The sequence below is a fragment of the Rhinolophus sinicus genome, chromosome 8 (genome assembly GCF_057876585.1).
Source record: "Rhinolophus sinicus isolate RSI-liver-muscle chromosome 8, RSI-T2T, whole genome shotgun sequence".
In the NCBI taxonomy this organism is placed as follows: domain Eukaryota; kingdom Metazoa; phylum Chordata; class Mammalia; order Chiroptera; family Rhinolophidae; genus Rhinolophus; species Rhinolophus sinicus.
In genome coordinates this window covers 60,983,369-61,005,620 of record NC_142508.1, presented here as the reverse complement: position 1 = coordinate 61,005,620, position 22,252 = coordinate 60,983,369, and the positions used below count along the sequence as shown (strand labels likewise).

Below are 22,252 nucleotides of genomic sequence, written 5' to 3'. Positions count from 1 at the left end.
AGGGCTTCCCAGGTGCCCACCCCTGGGCTAAATTGTTTGGCTAAATGAGCCTCACCTTTCAGCACCTGGGACCTCCTGACCCAGCGTAGGGAAGCCTTGGACTGATCTAAGGAGCTCCTAAGTGGCCCTCACAGCCCCAAGGATGGGGGAGAAGGTGCTTTTCTCTAGAGCCCCAGCCGCCCCAGGAGTATGGGTTTCCCTGCTGGAGTCTCCAGGATGTCAGGCTGCACTGGCCCTGGCCCACGTGCACACAGTACGTTCCCACACACGTGTACCCAGGCATCAGGGACTGGGGACACAGCCCACTTCTGCCCTGCTGGTCCAAAATGGACCCCACCCCCCCAAGGAAGGAAGTTGCCTGAGGACCAAGACACCTCCACCCCAAATCCTGGTCACCCCGCTTGTTAAAGGAGCCAAAGAACTCTGGAGGAGGGTCCGAGCTCGTCAGTGTCTGGGATGAAACCTCTCAAGGCGGGTGGCCCCTGGAACACCCTGTGCCCCTGCTGTGTGTGCTGTATGTGTCCTGCGGGATGCCCCCGAAGGACCCCAGCCCGCCGCCCGTCTGCTGAAAGCGCGGGAAGCCCCCGACCGGAGACCAGAGGCTGGGAGGCGGCGGTGAGCCCCTAGCCGGGGGCGGGTCCCACTCCCGCGAGAGAGCCGGCGTGCTCCGCCCCAGCGCCGCCCCCGACCCGCGGTGGCGCCCTTGCCTGCCGCCCGGCTCGCCGGACCAGTCTGGCCGCGCCGGGTTCGGATTTCAAAGCTGTGGTGCCTGGCGGCAAATGGGCCTGCGCCCTCCCGGCAGTTCCCACAGCCCCTCCCGCCGCCACTCCCCCTCTGCGTCCCCCTCGCCGCGCCCACGTGACGCCCGCGCCGCGGCGGCTCCGGTTACCGCCGCCTCAGTCCCCGCGCCGAGGCTGCGCCGCCAGCTGCCCGCGCCGCGCCGCGCCCCCCGCGCCGCCGCCAGTCCCGCCGTGACATGGCCCGCGCCGCCCTGCGGCGGCCCGCGACCCCGGAGCGTGGCGCGGCCTGCCGCTAAGCGCGGCCCCGAGGCGGCTGGCCCGGCCCGGCCCCGGAGCGAGCGCCCGCCGCGGCCCGGCTCCCCCGGGTCGCTTCCCTGCGCCCCGCCTGAGCCCCGCTGCCGCCCGGCCGGAGCATGGAGACGGCGGAGAAGGAGTGCGGCGCCCTGGGCGGGCTCTTCCAGGCCATCGTCAACGACATGAAGGTAACGGGGCGCGCGGCGCGAGCGCGGATCCTCTCGGGGGACGCGTGGCGGCGGGCAGCACTGCCCCGCTGTGTCCCTGCGCCGCGGGGTCCGTGTGTCCTTGTCTGAGTGTGTCCGGCCTGTGTCTGCTGTTCCTCTGCGTCTCCGGGAGCGCGTCGGGAGGGTGTGGGTGCCCGTGTGTCAGGGTGTCCGTACGGTCCCCGGGGTCTATGCCCGGGGTCGTCCGGTTGCGACTCCCCCGTGGGGTCCTGACCCGACCCTACACACACCCGGGCTCCCTGCACTCCAGACCCCCAAACCATGAATGGGGTTTGGCTCGGGGCGATTCTACCACCCGTTAACTGGTCCGGTCTCTCCGGCCTCCGCCCCCTACACCACCATGGCCTCCCCACCTCCCTCCCCTCCCGCCCCCCCCCAAGGCTGGCCTTGGAGCCCAGACAATGCTGTCACCACCAAAGCAGGGAAAGCCGTTAACTCCTTCCCCACCGGCCTTGGCCACTGCACCCGACCCCCCGACTGCCTCCCCAGGTCCCGACCTCCGCCACAAGCCCCAGGAAGCTTCAGGACTCCAAGGTCTCCAGGACTGTCCCTGCCTCCCAAGGCCTCTGTCCTCACCTTGGAAGAAGGAGGGGAGAAGGTTGGGGTTGGTGGAGCAACACCAGGGGAGGGCCTTCCCTACCTTACTTCCACGCCAGGCCCTCAGCTGCAGACCCCTCCCCAGGATTGCCCAAGGTCAGGCTGGAGCAGGTCACCCGTTCCTGACCCACCACTGGCTCACCAGGTGGGGAAACTGAGGCCTGGGACTGGCTCAAGGTCATTAAGAGACTGTGGGATGCTGTCCCTCACCTCACCCCTCATTGTTGATCTAGGAGATGAGGGGCATCCTGTCCCCCAAAGAGGCCAGGGTTTGGCCAGGCTGACTCAGGCTAATGAGGCGAAGAGAAGGTCTAGCTCCATTGACAGGATAGGGGGTCAGGAACCAGCATTCCTACCCTTTTTGGGGGGTGGGGGGTGGAGAAAGAACAAGGGAGAGAACTGGGTTCCCCGTGGGAGCTCCTGAGATCCCCCACCCTCCCGACCTATCACATACTTCCAAGTACACAGCATGCAATCCCACGGTGATATCACAGGCCCAGGGGGAAACACCACTCACTCAGGTGCAACCTGCCCCCCCAGTGCCTAGGCAGGCCCTTCCGGGGAAGGGGATTGCAGGCAGGCCAGGGACTCCTGGTGCTGCCAGGAGAACAGCCCCAGGGGCAGCTGCCAGATAGACTGCCCCCCCCAGAAGCGGACTGAAGCTACCTTGGCCAGGGACTGCAGAGCTGGCAGCATGCAGGTGCCCCCACGCCTGTGTGGGGTGCTTCCCTTGAGACCCCCATCCCTTACAACTCCACCTCCAGGCTCTTCTGCCAGCCCTCAGAAATCCTGGCCTCTCTGTGCCCTCAGCAGCCCCTCCTGCCATGTGGACATCATAGCCTTGGCACTGGGATCCCCTCCTGGGACCCAGCGGTCCAGACCACGCTCCCCCAGCCACTCCCAAGGCAGGCTGAGGGTGGGACCTTCCCGCACCGTCTCCCACTGACAGTCTCTCCAAAAACACTGCAAAGAGCAGCAACTTTTGCTTAGAGAAGAGGGGCAGGACTGCCTCCCTCCCTCTCTAGCCCATTTGCAAAGAAATTTGGGATGAGACAGAGGGAAACAGGCTCAGATGGTAGCAAGAGTTCAGGGAGGATTTTCTGATATGTGGAGGCAAAATGGGAGAAGTTTCACCTGGCGTGATGCCAAGTACCAGTATTCCCCTACCTAGGCCACATGCACGTGCGCTGGCCTGAGACAGGCAGGGGACTGGGCCACCTGGAGGCCCATCACCTGGATTTAGGGAGCAGCTGCTGGCTCTTTCCCTCTGTGTCCTGAGCCACAGAAGCAGCCAGGCTCCCCCAGAGGAAGGTGGCAGGTTGAGAAGACCGAGCTTGCCTTGTGAGGTCTCTCCACAGTGTGTCCACACGTCCCACAACAGCCCACCCCGGCCCATCTGGAGGCCCAGACACTGGCCTGTGGGTCAGGGGAGAAGGCTCCTCAAGCCGCACCTGGAACCTGGGGGCAACACTCAGGGATGGGGAGGGGTCTCTCAAGAGCATTTCCTGCCAGCTGTGCCTCATTTAACTCAGCTTAGATGCCTACTGGGTGCCAGGCTGCTCATTGAAGCCCATAGAGGGGCAGGGGCTTGCCCAAGATGACAGGAGTAGCGAGGCACCTGCAGCAGGTGAAGGAGGCCTCCACCCAGCACGGGCCCATCCAGAAAATGGGCTCCTAATTTTTGCCTACTCTCAAGGGTGGGGAGTGTCACCCAGACACAGAGGCAGGAATCCTGCTAGGGTTAAATGAGCACTTACTAGGTGCTGGCACAGTGCTAAGTGTCTCTACACTGACTTAACAACAGAGGTGCAGTTCCCATCCCGATCTTCCAGGTGAGGAGACAGGCTCAGAGGGGGCCCTGGCTCAGGGTCACCCAGGAAGCCCCCTCTCAGGGACTGTAGCCTGGGTCATTTACCTGCACGACCCACGTCTGGACCACGAGCACCGCCTGGCAGTCTCCAAGCACCAGGGGCCCCAGCAGCCTCCTCATGGGTCTCATCCCATTCCGTACACACCTCTAGCGACAAGCACGTCACCTGTCCCCTCCAGAGCAGCTCACTGCACTGGGGGAAGGAAGAGCTGGGTGTTTCTCCCATCCCTGTGGACCCTGCCACCTCCGCACCCTTGATGTCCAGATACTCATCTCCCCTGGAAGTGAACAGTCAGGGGATCAGATCCTGACTGTGTCACTCGGAGGCCTTGGGCAAGTCTAACCTTAAGCTCTAGCCTTAGTTTCCTCACCTGTAGAATGGGGGTGATAACAGTATTCATTTTACAGGGCTGTTGGAAGAATTCAGTGCCATCACAGTGACAGGGCTCAGCACAGAGCCTGGCCCGCCACAAGCACTTGATGAACAGTAGCAATCACTGTCCCTAGTAGAACAACCCAGGGTCTTAGAGCCAGACGCCAGGCCATGGCCAGGGTCAGGACACTCCCCTGGGGCACTGGCTGCTCCGGCCCCTCAAAGCCTTGTCTCGGGTCTTTTATGAATAACCAGTGGAGACCCCAGTCCTTAGTGACCAAGGTTCTTGGTTCATCTGCTGAGGAGGAACAGCCTGGCCTCCCCGTGCCCTCTCTTGTCCCCTCCCCACGGGAAAGCGAGGCTGTGAAGTCTGGCTGAGTCGCTCTCCGCATGGGCCCCAGCCCAGCAGGGAGTAGGGACCTATCTCATCCCGCTTAGCCTACTCGCTTGCTCTGTCAGACTGCCTAGAGGCTGCTTCAGGGGCTAAGAAGGTTTCCTGAGGTCCAGCACAGCTGCCTCTGTACCCCTGTACCCCCAGCATCGTCTCTCCTCCCTGGAGGTCTCAGCAAGGCTTCGGGCTGGAGGGCTTGAGGTGGTGGGAGGGTGCCACCTTTCAGAAGACCACTGGGAGTGCCAAGGTGAGGGTCAGCTCCTCGGGCCTGCCAGGGATGACCTCCCAGGCCCCTTTCCCCTGAGCTGTGCCTGCATGGAGACAGCCCACCCGCAGCCTCCCCCTCCAGTTCCAGCCTGTGTGAACTTCTCAAATATTTGCTTTCCCTGGGCACTGTTTGGGCGGCTGGGACGGGAGGGAGTTTCTGAGGCTCCCAGAAGCGGCCCCTGTCTCCTTTCCACCCCTGCAAGCTGTCCTCAGCTGAAGAGGCCATCTCGAACCTGCCCCGGGGTTCCAGCCCAGCAGAGCCTCCCTCTGAAGCCAGGGGGCTGGGGTTTCCATCTTGCCCCTTTCGTCAGAAATAGCCCCACCCCCAGCACCCCATCCCACATGGAAGGGAGGGTTGGAAGTCCCTTGGGCCTGGGGTTTTGTTAGCCCAGGACCCCCTTCAAGGATCGAGGCCTCCAAATGGGCCCTTGGGCCGGGGCTGAGGTTCCTCCAGGACCCTGCAGCTGTGGGAGGGCACGTTAGACGGAAAAGCCCCTTGATCAGACTGGACAACGCGGTCGCCAAGAGCTGGCCTCCCTACTGGGAAACCCCCTCCCAATTTGGAGCTTTGGGCCAGGCTGGGATAAAGGCCACACTGTGTCCCCAGGAGGGGAAGGGAGCCGGGGGTGGAGAAAGGTGGCTCTGTTGGTCGCACAAGGCCCCATTCAGCCTGGGGCCTGGCTGTCCTGGGCAGGCTGGCTGGGCCCTGCAGCAGCCACATCCTCCCCAGGCCTGGGAGCCACTGCTGCTGGCCTGCAATGGACGGATGGCCGGGCTGGCAGAGCTTCCGGGGCACATAGTGGGGGCCCCCAGAGGCCCCAGTGTAGACCTGGTGTGCCTTGAGCCCTGCCATTGTACACAGTGCCATATGGAACACCCCAGCCTGTGTCCTGGAGAACGTGCTGTTCATCCGAGATCCCCTGCTAGGCCCCTGGGGAGGCCCGAGGAGACAAGACCTACCTGCCATTTACTATTTGCGTCTCTCTTGACGGAGGATGCAGACCGTAACAGTCCCCACTGTAGACAGGAGGCCGAACTTCCTGTCAGGTAGGAGGGATGAGCAAAGGCGCCTTTTCCCAGGACCAGGGCTTTCTCATGCTCCATGGCTCTGTCCCTGGTCCTCTGTCCTCCCAGAGGGCCCAGGAGCCTCCACAGGGGCAGGGCTGCTCTCCCAGAAATTGCCCAGGGTCTGAATGGAGCCCTGCAGCCCCATGTCTCACTTCCTCTCCCATCTCCTCGGCAGAGCTCCTACCCCATCTGGGAGGACTTCAACTCCAAGGCCACGAAGCTGCATTCCCAGCTGAGGTGAGGCTGCTGGGGGTGCCCCAACTGGGGGGGAGGGCGGAAGGGAGCGCACCTCACCACAGACCATCCCACTGTCCATCTCCCCAGGACCACTGTGCTGGCTGCTGTGGCCTTCTTGGATGCCTTCCAGAAAGTGGCCGACATGGCCACCAACACCCGAGGTGGGGAGGGGGCGTGGCTGGAGGTTGGGGCGGCTCCAGGTCAGGCTTGGAGGCTGGAAAGGCTGAGTGCAGTATGAGCTGAGCCAGACCCAGTCTGCACCTTGAGTTCTGCTCCCTAATGGAAGGAGCTGGTTGTAGAGAGAGTGAGGCTCTTGTCACTAGAGGCATGCAAGCAGAAGTGGGTGAACCATGACAGGAATGTTACAGGGGGGTTCTGTTCTGGCTGTGGGTGGGCCTTTGACCCCTCAGCCCCAGTACTTCATTTCCTGTCAGTGAGTCTGATTATGGCTTCGTCTCAGCCACCCCCATCTGCCCTTCTGAGAGCACAGGGGCAGGTGAGCCTTCCCTGTAGGCCGGGCCATCTCTTCTTTCTGGTCCGAGTAGCACGGACCTGGGCTCCTGTTCCTTGGGGCGGTGAGAACTAAGGCAATGTGTGTGTGCCGGGCCTCTTACTCCTGTGTCTGGGCACCTGGAGGGGGTTTCTGATGGGGTGGGAGGGGATTTTGCCCAGTCTTTGGTTCTGGCCTCTCGCAGCCGGGTGAAGGGAGGCTCCTGGCCTTGACCACCAGAGCACCCGCAGCTGCAGGAGGCTGGCATAACCTGCGTGGGCAGGGCCTTGGTCCCACACGGAGGAGAGGCTCAGTAACTACTGGGAAATGATCAAATCCCCCTCTGGGGCCGGCAGGATTGCAGAATGCTGGGGGCAGGGAGCGGGCTGCAAGTGGGGCCTTTGCTGGCCAGCTCGCCCCCTCGTGGCCGAGACCGGGACTGCAGAGGCCCAGGCGGGCCCCTACCCACGCCGTGCGCTTGCCTCGCCAGGGGCCACGCGGGACATCGGCTCAGCGCTCACGCGTATGTGCATGCGCCACCGCAGCATCGAGACCAAGCTGCGGCAGTTCACTAAGTGAGTGGCCGCTGCGGGCGGGCAGGGTTGTCGCAGGGAGACTCTTCCGGTGGCCCTGACCTATACAACCCCTGTCCACAGCGCGCTGCTGGAAAGCCTCATCAACCCACTGCAGGAGCGCATCGAGGACTGGAAGAAGTCAGTCAACCAGCTGGACAAAGACCACGCGAAAGGTGGGGCGGGTGCTTGGGATGGCGCTTCCCGCCACCACCTCGCAGAGACACTCATCATAGTGCTCCTCTCTCATCCCCTGCACAGAGTACAAACGAGCCCGGCACGAAATCAAGAAGAAGTCTTCAGACACGCTGAAGCTGCAGAAGAAAGCGCGCAAAGGTAGAGCCCAGAGCAGCCCATGGAGGCACAGTCCCACCAGCCCACTCCACATTCCCCGCCGCCCTCTGAGGCGCCCCAGGGCATCATCCTGGCCGGAGGGGCCCTATGCTGGACACAGGACCCTCTAGTCTGTTGGGTGGGACAGAGGGAGCCTCCCTGCATCCCAGACCTGGCCCCAGACCTCCCCTCTCAGGGAGGCGGCAGGAGGCCCCACAGGCCCAGGCACCCCACCCCACCCCAGGAGTGGCTCTGTCCATCCGGCTGTCTTTCACACATTCTTTCTTTCTCTGTCTCTCCTCCCACATCTTTCCTGTAGAGCTACTTGGTAAGTCAAATGTCCGTCCCTCCAGCTGCTCCTCCTGTCCTTGTCGCATTTGTCTGTCTCCCCCAGCTCAGGGCCATTGGAAGGAGCCTCTCCAGGACAAGGAAGAGCAAGGAAGGCAGTTGGTCCAGCGAGGGAGGGGCCTGGGGCACAGTCCCCCTGGGGTCCCCAGTACCCCTGGCCAGGGATGAGTCCGGGGCCACCGCTGGGTCAGTCTGCCAGGCCATGCGGGCTTGGACGGGGCCAGGTGGGGGCACAGGCCCTGGCTGCCCTATCCCGGCCCAGCCTAGAGCCCTTACCTGTCGCTTTCCCACTTCTTGTCGCACCACTCCTTCACATCACCCTCTTGCCTCTCTCTGTCTCTCTCACTGCTTCTTGGTGTTGCTGTTGCTGTCCTTGTGCAGAGCTCAACGGGGGCCCACACTAAAACACCCCCTTCCCTGCCCTCCAGGATGCAGCCCCACATCTCCTGACCATGGCCTGCCCAGCAGCTGAGCCCCACGCTCCACTCTGTCCTGCTTCCACACTGCTTTCCTGTATCCTGGGAAGCAAGGGGGCGCTGTTCAGTGGGAGTGAGGGTGTCCTGGGGGGTGGAAGACTCAGCTGTTGTGGAGGTTGCCGCTGGGCTTCCCCTGAGCACAGCTGTTCCAAGGGCAGCCCTGAGTCTGCCCAGGACGCTGCTGACCCCAGGTCCTGGGTGGCTTGGCAGCTTTGGTGTCTTTCCCATGTGCATGTCTGTCTGTCCTCTTTGCCTGCTCTGGGGACCAGCCCCTCCACAAGCCTTGGAGTCCTGACTGCCCTCCCCGTCCCCAGGCCCCCATGGCAGTGCCCAGCCCCATGGCCAGGGACACCATCCCGGGGCCTGAGCCCCAGATGCAGCGAGCCTCTCCTCCCTACCCCTCCAGGGAAAGGAGACCTGCAGCCCCAGCTGGACAGCGCCCTGCAGGACGTCAACGATATGTACCTGCTGCTGGAGGAGACAGAGAAGCAGGCGGTGCGCCGGGCCCTGATTGAAGAGCGCGGCCGCTTCTGCACCTTCATCACCTTCCTGCAGCCTGTGGTGGTGGGTCCTTGGGGTGCGAGCGGCGCGCAGAGCACCCCACAGTCAGGCTCGTTGAGCAGTCCCCTCGGCATGCCACCACCCCCACATTCCAGGAAGGAGGATTTGGGCCCAGCTTGGCTTGAGCTCTTCTTGGTGACTTGATGGTCCCGGCAGGTTAGGCGGAGCCCAGAGTTGACCCTTTGACCGCAGAGAAAGGCCACTTCTCAGGGATCCCTGGCTGGGTGCATTTGGGGCCACATGGTCCTCGCCCAAAGGCAGGTCTCCTAGCTCATCATCACTGATGTGCTCTGGACACGTGTTCTCACCAGCCCCAAGCTGGGCACACCCCGCCGGCAGCAGCCCCAGCAGCCCCGGCTGGCGGGGAACGGGGAGGACAGGCCAGGGGAGGCCTGTTCCTGCAGGGTGGCGGGCAGCGCCGGGCTCGCGCTCCTGACACACTGCTTCCTCAGAACGGGGAGCTGACCATGCTGGGGGAGATCACCCACCTGCAGGGCATCATCGACGACCTGGTGGTGCTGACCGCAGAGCCCCACAAGCTGCCCCCCGCCAGCGAGCAGGTAGTTAGCCCTGGGGACGGGGCGGGGCGTGGGGAGGGGATGGCCTGCCCTTGGTCAGGGGCAGTAGATGAGGAAAGGAGACAGCATTTGGGGGAGGCAGCTGGGGACAGAGGACTAGACATGTCCTGACACCCACTGTGAGGTATCCAGGCGCACCTGCCCGGGTGAGGGGTGGTGTGCCCAGACCCAGGGGGGCCTCAGACTGAAAGCAGATGGGCAGAAGTTCTGCGTGTGTGGGCTTGGCCCTGAGTTTGCTCCCGGCTCCACCTGAACAAGCCGGACAGAGCTGGTGCTGCCTGCCCACGCCACCCGCACTGTGCTCCCCTGGTCCAGCCCTGTGGCACTGCTCTTCCTGGGCACTGACTGAATGTCCAACACTCTGCCATGCACTTTCCACACCTCATCTCATTGACTTACCTCCACAGTCCTCTTAAGACAGCAATGATTGGCTGCGTTTCACAGGAGAAAACTGAGGCTCAGAAAGGTTTAGGAACTTGCCCAAGGGGCACAGCAGAGCGAGGATTTGACCCCCATGGTGTCCTTCGTGGTCACTCTCGCCTGGCTCCTCTATCAGGAGCACCTGCTTCTCCCATGTCCCCTGTCTGGCCCAGCCTGGGCTCAAAATTTACTCAGTGTGTGTGAGCCGAGGGCCTGGCCCAGGTGCAGCAGTGTCTCTGGGAATCAGAGAGGGTGGGGTCTCCCCCAGGCGTCTCCCCCAACCCTCTGGCAGCCCTGCTTTCCACCCCCAAGTAAGGAGCTGCATTAGGAAGGGGCTGGGGTGAGGGTGCTTCAACTTCTGCGGGGTCTCCTGCTGGGGCCTGGTTCTTAACTGGGAAGAGAGTGGGGGGCCTCTGGCCCTATCAGCCCTCTGGGGGCCCCAGGAAAATGATAAGGCTCTCTGAAGGACAGGGCTGCCTCCAGTGACCCCCACCCATGTGCCTGTCCAGGTGATCAAAGACCTGAAGGGCTCAGACTACAGTTGGTCCTACCAGACTCCGCCCTCATCACCCAGCAGCTCCAGCTCGCGGAAGTCCAGCATGTGCAGGTCAGTGGGGGGTGAATGGGGGGTCAGGAGGGTGCAGGGATACCCTGGGAGGGAATGGGGACGTTCCCACAAAGACCGCACTAAGAACTACTTCAGGGGCCCAGAATTCACACAACTTCTGCATCATCCAGGACTTTGCAAGTGCAGAGGGAAAATACACCCCCAGCACAAGACTGCTGCTGGCACGGGCATGTGTTAGCAAGAGTGGGGGTGCAGGAGCAGCTTCGTTTATGGAGCCGTAACTGTACCAGGTGCCATGCTCGATGCTTTATGCATTTTCTGCATTGAATCCTAACTCCACCATATCGGGTATGGTGTTGTGTCCATTTCACAGAAGGGGAAACAGACACAGTCCCCATATTTAAGCATTGGGCTCTGCCAGTCCCAGCACAATCTGGAGGAATAGTAAGAATCTAAGATCGGGGAGGGCGTGGAGGCTTCGGACAGCATGTGCTGAGGCCACAAGCATGCCTTCCAGACTCTCCAGCCTGGTTGCTTCCTGAGAACTGGTTCCCGGGCAGCTGCCACAGGCCCGAACCCTAGCCCAAGCTGGCCCCCCAGGTCTCACTTAATCACTGGGCAGGCTTAGGGTCAGGGGCACGTCCTGAGCTGACACCAGGTGGGATTTGGAGAAGACATTTAAGAGTCAAGGCTCCTTGGGTGAGAGGGCAGTGAGCACAGAATGAGTTACTCCTGAGGGAGCCCCATCTGCCCGGGCACCCCTTCTCCAGAACCACCTCTGGCTGGGCACACCTTCTGCAGGGAGAGGAGGGCCTGGGTCTGCTGGGCCCGGGGTGGGTGGCCGGCAGAGGAGGGAGGGTTGATCGCAAAGGACACCGATGACCGAGAACCGGGGGACTTCAGTGTCACACTCAGGAGGAAAGCAGCCTTCGTTGCCAGGAAAATTGCCCGAGAGTGAAATGGGTGCAGAGAGGACATGAGTTACGGGGACAGGACGCGCACGGTGCTGGGGATGAGGACAGTGATGGGTCCAGGACCCACACAGACCGTCACTACACACTGACGTCCCATTGGGGTTTGATGGCAAATATCCGACTTCGAGAAGGCAGTCTAGAAAGAATCAGACATGTCTGGTTCTAGCGCAACTAGGAAGCATACTTGGTGACTCAGTTTCCCCATCATTAACCTGAGGTCCACTGTTCTTACTGGCAGAATAGAAGGCTGAGAGACTGGGCATGTCCTGACAGTGACTCCCAGGGCACTGGAGCACTCCAGGGGCAGGCGCTGGGCCAGCTTTTGGGCGCTGTCCCCTTGGGGCCTACCCTGTCCCACAGCCCCAGAAGCCAGCTCCTCTGTGGCACGTGGGTCTCAGGATCTTGTAGTCTGACGTTGTCTTTTCCTTCCTTTGCCCCTCACCTGTCTCCCCCACCCTCTTATGTCACCCCTCCACACACACCTCTGTGTCTCCCTGTCTGGCTGCTGTGCCCCCTTTCTTCACTCCCCCAGCGCCCCCAGCAGCAGTAGCAGTGCCAAGGGTGGCGGAGCCCCGTGGCCTGGGGGTGCCCAAACATACTCACCCAGTTCCACCTGTCGCTACCGCAGCCTGGCGCAGCCAGCCACCGCCACCGCCCGCCTCTCCAGCATTTCCTCCCACGACTCTGGCTTCGTCTCCCAGGATGCCACCTACTCCAAGCCTCCCTCACCCATGCCTTCAGACATCACCAGCCAGGTGAGGGGGTGTCAGCAGGACCAGCCGGGTGGGGTGCAGTAGCCTCATGACAGCTTCAGGCGATCCACATGTGGGGCCACCTATAGCTGTTGACACTGGCCAGAAGGTCTCCAGGGCCACCACTATGGGGACGAGCCTGAGTTCCCTGCCTCAAGGCCAAGGTGAAGTGGGAAGGTGTTGGAGCAGCCAGGATCACCACAGCAGTGTCAGCAGGGGGTTTTGGGGACCCCATTTCCTCCCCATGTCTCCATCCTTGCCTATTGCCTTCTTCAGTCATAGGAGCTGGGAGCCGGCAGCTTGCCACTCGCTCTGGCTCCCTGGGACCCTCCCCCTTCTCCACACTTGAACCACCTCTCTCTAAACCCAGAGACTGGCCTAAGATTCTCCTCAGATGCAGGCTCTCTCAGTTCCTGCAGCTTCAGTGAGGTGGACAAACTGGGAAAACAGCAGAAGACAAAAGGAGGTCGGGCCTCCTGCCCAGGGGCTGTCTGCAGGGTGATGGGAGTGACCCAGCCTGCATTTCCATCCAGCCTGCTGTCCCTCCCATCTGCTAGTGCTTCCCTTTGGGCTCAGCATTCCATACTCTCCTGCGCTCTCGCCCCAGGATGTCTCCATCATCCTGACGCTCTTTCCCTGTGCCAGCTCATTCATACAGTATCATCCATCGGAAAAGCCCTCCCTCCCCGCACATTCTCCTCCAGCCACCTAGTCTCCTCCACAGCAGAACTTTTCAAAAGAGTTGTCTACACTGACCGTCTCACTCATCTCCCATTCATCCCTGTGTGCTTCACATGTCAATAATTGCAAAATATGGATTTCTTAATTTCTCCCATATAGTTTCTACTCGTTTGCTTTATTTATTTGCTTTTATTAGGTGCATGCACGTTTAAAATGTCAACTCTTCATAGTGAATTGAAGCTTCTAATGGCATAGTTGATCCTCTGTTCCTTATCCATCGTAAAGGCCATTTTGCTTGGTATTACTGCAGCTACATCAGCTTTATTCTGTCAGTATTTGTTATCACAGTGTCTTTGCTTTTAAACTCACTGTGTCTTTATGCTTTAGATGAGTCTCTTATAAACAGCATATGTCTAGATTTTCTTTTTTTTATCCAGTCTGACATTCCCTATCTTTTAATTGGCATTTTTAGTCCACTTATATTTATGACTGCTGACGTTTTTTGGACTTCCATCTTACTTTTTTCTTTCTCTTCATTGTTTTTTTTCTGTGCTGCTTCTGTCTCTTCCCTTGCCTTTTGTTTTTCCTTTTCCCATTATTTCCTCTCTACTGGATTGTGAGTTTTACTCTATTCCTTTTCTTTTGCAGGTTACCTTGACATTTTACCGCATATCCTTAGCAGTCACAAACCCACCTCATGAATAATTCAAGGACCTTAATATATATTTAACTTCAGTCACCCACTCCCTCCCAACTTGCAAGCTACCGTGTTTCCCTGAAAATAAGACCGGATCTTACATTAATTTTTGCTGCAAAAGATGTATTAGGGATTGTGTTCAGGGGATGTCATCCTGTAAAATCATGCTAGGGCTTATTTTCCGGTTAGGTCTTGTTTTCGGGGGAAACATGGTATTACATGTTATTCTCTCCTTTTTTGTAACATCCACAAATGACATTTTTCTTCTTAATGTCATCATTATTTTCTACACAGCAGTATTTTTTTATATATGCATATGTTCACACATTTCTTTGTTCATTTTTTTCTTGAATCTCATATCTTCCTCACTTCCTTCTTTCTGCAGTAAAGTACATCCTTTAGAAGTTCTTTTAGAATATGTCTATAGTAGTAAACTCTGGTTTTTTTTATGTGTAAATATGCTTTGTTTTGTCCACTTTCTTGAAAGTTTTCCCAGGGACACAGTTTTGAGATGACAGTTGTTCTCTCACCGTACTTGGAAGGTACCTTTCCGCTGTATTCTGGCTTCCATTGTTGGTTGAGAGATTTGTTATCAGTCACGTTGTTGGTCCCTTGTGAGTGCTCTGACCTCTCTCTCTGTGTCAAACCTTCCCATTCTGTCTTTCTGTCTCCTAACTCTCCTACTGCCATCTCCTGTTTTCTCTGTACTACATTATGAATACTTTCCTCAGGTCTGCCAATTTGCTTCTTCTCTATAGCCTCGCCTATCCATTGAGGTTTTTCTTTTAACGTTTTCTTTGATTTTCTTTTTTATCATTACAATAGGTCTAATTAACATCCGATTAACTTTTTATTTTGAAATAATTTCAGTCTTGTAGAAAAGTTGTAAAACGAATACTGAGTCCCCACGTCCCATTCCCACAGGCTTCCTTAATGTTAACATCTGACGTAACTACCAGACAATTTTCAAAACCAGTACATTTAACACTGGCACAGTGCTATTAACTAACCTACAGTCCTTTTCCAGATTTTGCCAGTGTTCTCACTAATGTCTTTTTTCTGACCCAGGAGTCCCAGATCCATGCCGGGGTCTGCATTGCATTTAGTTGTGATTCTTTAGGCTTTTCCAACCTGTAACAGTTCTTCAGTCCATCTTCCTTTTTCATGACTTTGATACTTTTGCAAAATACTGGTCAGATATTTTGTAGACTGCCTCTCACTTTGAGTCTGTCTGATGTCTTCCCGTAATTAGAGGGAGGTCATAGACTTGTGGCAAGAAGAGCACAGCAGTGGCTTTTTGCCGTTCCTCATTCTCACCAGCCCTGGCGTTTTACGTTTTGTTCCATTTAGCCGTTCTGCTGGGTGTACAGTGCCCTGTGTTTCTCATTGGCATTTCCCTAATAACTAATGAGGTTGGACACCTTTCCATACTTTTAAAGTCCATTTGGATGTCCTCTTTGGTGAAGGACCTGTTCAAACTTTTTGCTTATTTTTCTACCAGGTTGTTTGTCTTTTTCTTATTGATTTCATAGAATTTACATATTATGGATACAAGCCTTCATCTGATATCTTCTCTGATGTTGTGGGTTCCCTTTTTACCCTCTTATTGAAGTCTTTTCATGAGCTCAAGTTCTTCACTTTAACATATGTCCAGTTTATCCATTTTTTAAAAATCATGCGTGCTTTTTGTGTCCTGAGATATTTTTGTGTATTCCGAGGTCACAATGTTTTCTCTAAAAGCCTTTTTCTGTTGTGTTACCTTTTTCATTTAGATCTACAGCTCATCTGGAATTGATTGTGTGTGTGTGTGTGTGTGTGTGTGTGTGTGTGTGTGTGTGTGTGGTATGGGGTCATTTCTATACAGATATTTGACAAGTTATTGAAAAGCCCATTTTTCCCCCCACTGCACAGCAGTGCTGCCTTTGTCATCAGTCAGGTGTCTGGGTGTGTGGTTGTTTCTGGAGTTTGTATTCAGTTCCACAGGTTGATTTGTCTTTTCTTGTACCAATACGACACCATCTTAATTACTGTAACTTGATAAAATAATCTTGATACTTGGTAGTGAAAGTCTTCCAGCCTGTATTCTTCAGTATCACATTGTCTAATTTTGGCCCTTTGCATTTCCTGATAAATTTTAATATCAACTTGTCAGTTTCTACCAAAAACAGCAACAGTGATCCTGGGATCTTGCCTGGGATTGTATATCTCTCCCCATTTATTTTGGCTTTACCCTCTTTCAATGTTTTGTAGTCTTCATGTAAAGATTTTGCACATCTATCATTGGATTTCTTTTCCCTGGGTACTTGATGTTTATTGATGCCATTTTAAATTATATTGGCTTTTTTAGGGTTTTTTGTTTATTTTTCAGTAGCTGATATTTAAATTTTGATTTTTTTTGTATATTGATTATATATCCAATAACCTTGTTAAAATCACTTATCAGTTCTGATAATTGTAGATTCTTTCGCATGTTCTACCTGTGCAATCATGTATTTTACAAATAATGACTGCTTTATTTCTTCCTTTCCAATCCTTTTGCTTTTTCCCTCTTTTTCTTGCATATTGCATCACTAGGACTTCCAGTGCTGAATAGAAATGGTGATAGCGGCATCCTTATCTTGTTCATCCTTATCTTGTTCACAACTCAGAGAAAAAAGTATCGCTATTTGTATAGATTATACTAAGGAAGTTCCATTCTATTCCTAGTTTTAAGGTGTTTTTTTTTTTTTGTTTTGGGGGAGTTTTTTTTGGGGGGGCGGATTTTTTCATGCCTAAGTGTTTAATGTTTTCCATTCAGTTTTCCAAATACTTTTTTCCATCGGTTTTTTTGTTTTGTTTTGTTTTACCAATTGCATTGGTAAAAATTTAAGTTTCTTTATTGTTTCCTTTGAATCCTCACCCTCTGGTGCTTTGTTTCCTTTTATTTTGGTGATCATGTTTCATTACAAACTGTAAAAAACCCAGAGGTCTAACTTAAGGATGATTTAGAGAATTTGACAGGATCTGGGGTGAGGGATGCTACTGATTGGTCCCCTTCCAGGTCCCCTGGCTGAATTTGGGTCACCCTGCCACGTGCCCAAACTGCCCACCGCTGTGCGGAAGCCGGCATCTGCCCTGGGGAACCCGCATGGTCCTGTTTCTGCTCTTGCTTCTTTTTTCTTCACTTTTCTTGTTGTTGTTTTGAGTTGGGGGGCCTCCCAGGGTACCTCATCCCCTCTGACTGCCCAGGGAGGAGTCTCTGGGCACACTCAGTCCACTCTTCAATGGACTTCTGCCCCCACCATTCCTCTGAAACAGTTGTTGAGGTCTCCACAGATGCCCCTTTGCCCTCATCTGATGGACCCCGTGCAGCATCAGCACAGCTGACCCTCCTTCATACATCAGGTTCTTCCACTGATTTCTGTGATGTCACCTGCTCGTGGTTTTCCTCCCACTTCACCAGCAGCCCCCTGTCACTCGCCTTAGCTGGCCCTCCTCTTCTTCCCAAACACTAAATGTTGGCATGCATCAGGTCCTTGAACCTTTTCTCTTAACTACCCTCAGTGCCAAGGTGACCCTATTCTGTCTTATGGCTGCTGGATTTGTGGCTCCAACCCTAATGTCTCCCTAAACTCCAGACTTGTAAATACAGTTGCCTACATTGCATCCGTGTGTCGATATCAGTAGGCAACGCTGTCTAACATGTGCAGGATGGAGCTCTGGACTCCACACTTCCCCCTGGCCTGCCCTTCTGAGGAAACCGTGACGCCATCAACCCAGCTCCTCAAGCCAGTTGCCCGCCGCCATCCTTAGTATCTCTCTTTCCCTTGCCCACCACATCCAGCAGCAGCGACTCCTGTCATTCTCAAAACGTGTGGTCCGTGGGCCAGGCTATAGGATAGGTCAGTGCCAGACGTGTGCTGTCTGGGTGCTGCCTTCTGCTGCAGACGCTCACAGCCATGGCCCTGGGGGGGGGGGGGGGCTGCAGAATCGGAGCACCCCCCTGCATGCCGGCCCTGTGACCAGCTCTGTTCTCTCCTCTCCTCCGGCCTCCCCGCCCTGCCTGCTGGCCTCTTCATGGCAGAAGTCCTCCAGCTCTGCGTCCTCTGAGGCCTCGGAAACCTGCCAGTCTGTTAGCGAGTGCAGCTCCCCCACCTCGGTCAGTGCTCCCCACCTGCTGAGGGTTACAGGGAGGGCCCAAGTCCAGCTAGAGGGTGTGCACACAGCACCTGTTCCCTGAAAGAAAAGCTCCCTGGGCAGCACTGCAGCCACTCCGCACACACGCACATCTTTTCCTCCCGCGCCTGGTGGGACCGAGGGGTCACAGTGCCTTCCAGACTCTGTCCTTGACCTGGATTGTGAGCCCACATAGGCCTGGAAGCCCTGACCTTTCACTACAGTGAGGTGCTCCTGGGCCGGGGACAGCAGGACCGCGGGTCCCCCTGACCCGCCTGCCATGTCCTACAGGACTGGGCCAAGGCTGGCCCCCACGAGCCACCCTCAGGCACCACCCTGCAGCGGAGGAAGGACCGAGTGGAGCTGCTCCGAGACCCGGAGCCAGGCCCGGCCAGTGGGGGCACCATGGGCCCCAGTGGAGAGGAAGCTCCACGCCCCCGCATGTCTCCTGCCACGATTGCCGCCAAGGTAGGCAGTAGCTCCCTGGCAGCCCAGCCAGGCCCCACCTTCACCCCCAGGTCAGTGCCAGGAGACCTGGCGAGCTCTGCCCCCTGGTGGGAGCCCCCTGGAGTCCGGGCTGAGGGGGAAAGATGGGGAGCGAGGTTTCAGCCTCCAGTCTTCCCACCCCCAGCACGGTGAGGAGGTGTCCCCTGCGGCCAGTGAGCTGGCCATGGTGCTGACCCGCGGCCTGAGCCTGGAGCACCAGAAGAGCAGCCGGGACTCGCTGCAATACTCCAGCGGCTACAGCACGCAGACCACCACACCCTCATGCTCCGAGGACACCATCCCCTCCCAAGGTAGGCCCTGGGGCTGGGGCGGGGTCCTGGGCCTGCAGCCCAGCGGCCCTGGCCCACTGCCTCCCGTGCCCCCAGGCTCTGACTACGACTGCTACTCTGTGAACGGCGACGCAGACAGCGAGGGCCCACCCGAGTTCGACAAGTCCTCCACCATCCCTCGGAACAGCAACATTGCCCAGAACTACCGCCGCCTGATCCAGACCAAGCGCCCGGCCTCCACGGCGGGGCTGCCCACCGCCGGGCTGCCCACTGCCTCAGGCGCACCCCCCGGTGTGGCCACCATCCGCCGCACGCCCTCCACCAAGCCCACCGTGCGCCGGGCCCTCTCCAGTGCCGGACCCATCCCTATCCGGCCGCCCATCGTCCCCGTGAAGACACCCACTGTGCCCGACTCCCCTGGCTATGTGGGGCCCACACGGGCGGGCAGCGAGGAGTGCGTCTTTTACAGCGATGAGGCCGCGTCGCCCCTGGCACCGGACCTGGTGAAGGCCTCCCCAAAGAGGCTGAGCCTGCCCAACACAGCCTGGGCCAGCCCGGCCTCCGAGCCCGCCGGCTACCCTGGGCCAGGGGCCGAGGATGAGGAGCAGCAGCAGCAGCTGGCCGCCAACCGGCACAGCCTGGTAGAGAAGCTCGGGGAGCTGGTGGCGGGCGCCCATGCCCTGGGCGAGGGCCAGTTCCCCTTCCCCACCGCGCTGTCAGCCACCCCCTCCGAGGAGACGCCCACCTTGCCCCCAGCTGCCACTGGGGACCCCCCAGCTGAAGATATGCTGGTGGCCATCCGGCGAGGGGTGCGGCTCCGCAGGACCGTCACCAACGACAGGTCAGCGCCGCGCATCTTGTGATGGCGCCACCCTCCCACCCTCTGGCTGAGTGTGAGGCTGGCGGCCTGTTGAGCAGCGAGGGCTCTGAGCAGAGGCATAGCCAGGAGAGAGCAGAGCCAGGCAAGTTTGGTTTTTTTTAAAATCACACAAGGCAAAGCCACTTTATGAAAAGACACACACAGCTTGGATTTCGACGTTTAAGCAGGAAGTGACTTCTTTAACAGACCTCACTGCGACAGGAGCCTGCAGGCCTTGAACTGGATTTGGAGCCTGTTTTATACTCTCCCTACCTATTGTGTTCCTCCTCTTTCTCCCTGCAGGCTCTGCCTTTCCCACATCTCAGTGAGCCCGAGTCCACTCCCCTGCCCACGGCGGAGGGGCCAGGACAGCCTCTCGCCATCCCACCCACCCGGCCTGGGCCCACAGTGCCACAGCGTAGCTTACCTGGCCCCGGCTTCTCCCCAGGGTTGGTGGTGCCTCGGGCCTTTCCGGAATGCTGGCTGCTCCGCCTCTGACTGAGCCCCTGTCCCTGCCTCTCACTTCTCTGCCTCTCCCGTGCTCCTCTCCATCAGGGAGGCAGGGTGGCTGTGGAGGGGGTGCCCAGTCAGCTAAGGTAGTGGCTTTGACTGAAAAGGTGTGCAGAGTAGCTGGTGGTTGTAGGGGCAGGTGAAGTTGGGAGGCCACCCCACCATGAGGGAAGGGTCTTGGGTAGGAAATGCAGGGGCCCTGCCTGGAGGAGGCAGGGGACCCTCAGGCAGTTTCCGTGTCCTGCCTTTCCCTTCCCTGTGAGCTGTGGCTGGGGTTGCTGAGCAGGGTGCGGCAGCAGGGAAGAGTCCAGAGGCTTCAGGAGCTGCTTTCAGATGTCCAGTCCGCACCTAGGCATGTCAAAACTAATTCTGGTGGCACTTTGCTCACAGTTTCGGCCACCTTTAGGGGTGGGAGCTGGAGCCGCAGAGGGGATGTGGGGTTATGACTGTAAAATGGAGCTGACTGGACAAGGACCGTATGTGGGGACAGGGTGGACGATACAGGGTGTGTCCAAGAGTGCCTGACGGACGGGGGGCCCCCACAGTGGCCTGATGTACCATGGCAGGACGAGGAGGGCTGAATTGGCTCCCCAAAAGCCAGGGAGCAGCTGTTCTCTCCAGCGTCTGGAGCAAAGCCAAATTAAGGTTGGGATGGCCAGGGGAGGCGGATCTTCCAACCCAGGCCAGGCCGGGTCAGGGGCACGTCCCGGGAGATTGGCTTTGACTCTCTGTTGCCAGAGGAGATGCCATCCCAGGACGCACTCCCCACCCCAGCCCTGCAGTCCTGGCCTGTTCTGGCAGCAAAGCAGGGGTGGGGCGAGCTGGGGGTGTCTTTCCCCTTCCTTGCACCAAGTTGTGCCAACTCTAAGCAGGTAAAAGTAGGTGCACCTCCAGCGAGTGGAGGACTTCGTGAGGTCCTGCAGGCCAGCAGAGAGCTGAGCTCAAAGGGTGGCAGGGCCACAGGGTGGGCGCCGCCCGGACAGGATTGCTGAGTCTCCCAGCACCAGCTAGAGATCCTGGTAGTGCTTGTGCCGGGAACTGGGACCCAGGCAGCATGGCCAGGTGGGGCTGGGGAACCAAGGGTGCCCCCAAGTGGATGGAGCCCCCAGCTCCCCCAGGGCACGTAGAACAGTACCTGTAAGTCACTAGGTCTGAAAACCACCTTGCTGAGCACTGCGGCCAACCTCAGAGCCCAGGTTTGAGCACCTGGACGGGGCCCAGGCCAAGGAGGCCTGAAGAGGCTGCAAGAGCAGAGGGGCCGGTGCGGGCTGCCCTGCGGTGGAGTCTCCACGGCCCCTTCCTCAGGGCTGCACAGGACTCCGCCCAGGTGGGCGTGCGGAGTAGGATGCAGGAAGTGTGAGGGGAGCAGGGTGAGGAGCAGTGGGTTGGAGGGAGGCTGGGTCCTTGGCTTCCAGAGAGGAAGAGCTTGCCTCCTGGGGAGTGGGGGTGGCTTTGGAGGGGGGTAGGGGGGACACAGCCATCCCACCGATCCCCACTTGCCCCTCCCCTCCAAGCCACCCGGGGCTGTACATAACCCCCCGTCCCTTTGACCACCTCTCATCGTCTAGTGACCACCTGTAGGCCCACTCCCCGGGATCCGAGCCAGCCATCCCGCATCAGACTTTGGTTTGGGGGACTTCCTTACATTCGTTTTATTTTTCATTTTGTACAGAGAAATATTCTTTTCAAACTCTTTTGACTGAAGTAACTTTTCTGGTGCTGTTGTTAACTTGTTCCTTCTTTTAATTTATTTTCCTGCCCCAGGCCTCCCCTCATGGTTCCCACTCAGTCTTTCTTCCCTTCACCTCCCCCCTGCACCCCCTCTCCCCCCATCCCATCAGAACCATTTTGTTTCTTTTCTTTCTGTCAGTTTTTGGATAAATTCTCCTCTCCCCTCCTCCCCCTCCACCCCATCCTGCCCTTGATTTAAATAGTCACTGCTACAAGTAACAAATGCACTGTGAAGACCCCAGTATTAATAAAGTTGTACTGTAACACCCATGCCTCCGCCTGCTTCCTCTGCTGCTGCTCACCTGCCGTCTGCAGCACCCCCTTTCCCATCCAGATTCCACACTGAGGGGGTGAGGGGCTCCCTGGCAGCCCAGGCCTTTGTGTAGCAGGACTGAGTCTTGTGCCAGGACGCATACCTTTGAAGGCCTGCCGCAGCTCTGCCCCTGATGGGACCTGTCTTGAGACAGCCAGACGGAGGAGGAAGGTGGCCAGGAGGCACCGCTGGGGTCAGTCTGACGGCACCTCCGGCCGTGCTGTATCAGCCTCACTGAGGCCCTATGTGCTAAGGTGGGGCTGGGAGGAACTCAGCCCCTCACATGGCCACCATTCCAGCCCCCTGGCCAGGCTCCATTCCAAGTCGGAACCCTCAGACCCAGGCCTGGAGCCGACCAGCTGCCCATTGCACTTGGCCAGCTGGAGCTGGAGCA

General features: G+C 57.9%; 1 protein-coding gene across 5 annotated transcripts; it reads left to right on the top strand.

The window, feature by feature from the left end:
• The first annotated feature begins 726 nt into the window (after positions 1–726).
• Positions 727–21,811, top strand: MTSS2 (MTSS I-BAR domain containing 2). 5 transcript variants are annotated; one of them, XM_088800244.1, is made up of 15 exons: positions 5,425–5,801; positions 6,003–6,064; positions 6,152–6,225; positions 7,045–7,129; positions 7,211–7,302; positions 7,388–7,462; positions 7,779–7,787; positions 8,690–8,847; positions 9,297–9,404; positions 10,352–10,449; positions 11,917–12,139; positions 17,578–17,652; positions 17,961–18,137; positions 18,301–18,466; positions 18,542–21,811. In XM_088800244.1, the coding sequence occupies exons 1-15, from the start codon at positions 5,526–5,528 to the stop codon at positions 19,306–19,308; spliced, it is 2,445 nt and encodes an 814-aa protein (XP_088656370.1). In that variant the 5' UTR covers positions 5,425–5,525; the 3' UTR covers positions 19,309–21,811. The 5 variants fall into 5 exon arrangements, with proteins under 5 accessions (XP_074170696.2, XP_019613255.2, XP_019613244.2 ...); XM_074314595.2 differs by lacking the exons at positions 5,425–5,801; positions 7,779–7,787 and adding an exon at positions 727–1,222 and having other exon boundaries at positions 18,581–21,811; XM_019757696.3 differs by lacking the exons at positions 5,425–5,801; positions 7,779–7,787 and adding an exon at positions 729–1,222 and having other exon boundaries at positions 12,013–12,139.
• Positions 21,812–22,252: the final 441 nt, after the last annotated feature.

Bases quoted from the DNA above. Each gene is read 5' to 3' on its own strand.
- MTSS2 (XM_088800244.1), top strand. From the start codon at position 5,526: ATGGCCGGGCTGGCAGAGCTTCCGGGGCACATAGTGGGGGCCCCCAGA. The intron at 7,303-7,387 runs GTGGGGCGGGTG...TCCCCTGCACAG, and splicing joins GGACAAAGACCACGCGAAAG to AGTACAAACGAGCCCGGCAC. The intron at 17,653-17,960 runs GTCAGTGCTCCC...CATGTCCTACAG, and splicing joins AGTGCAGCTCCCCCACCTCG to GACTGGGCCAAGGCTGGCCC.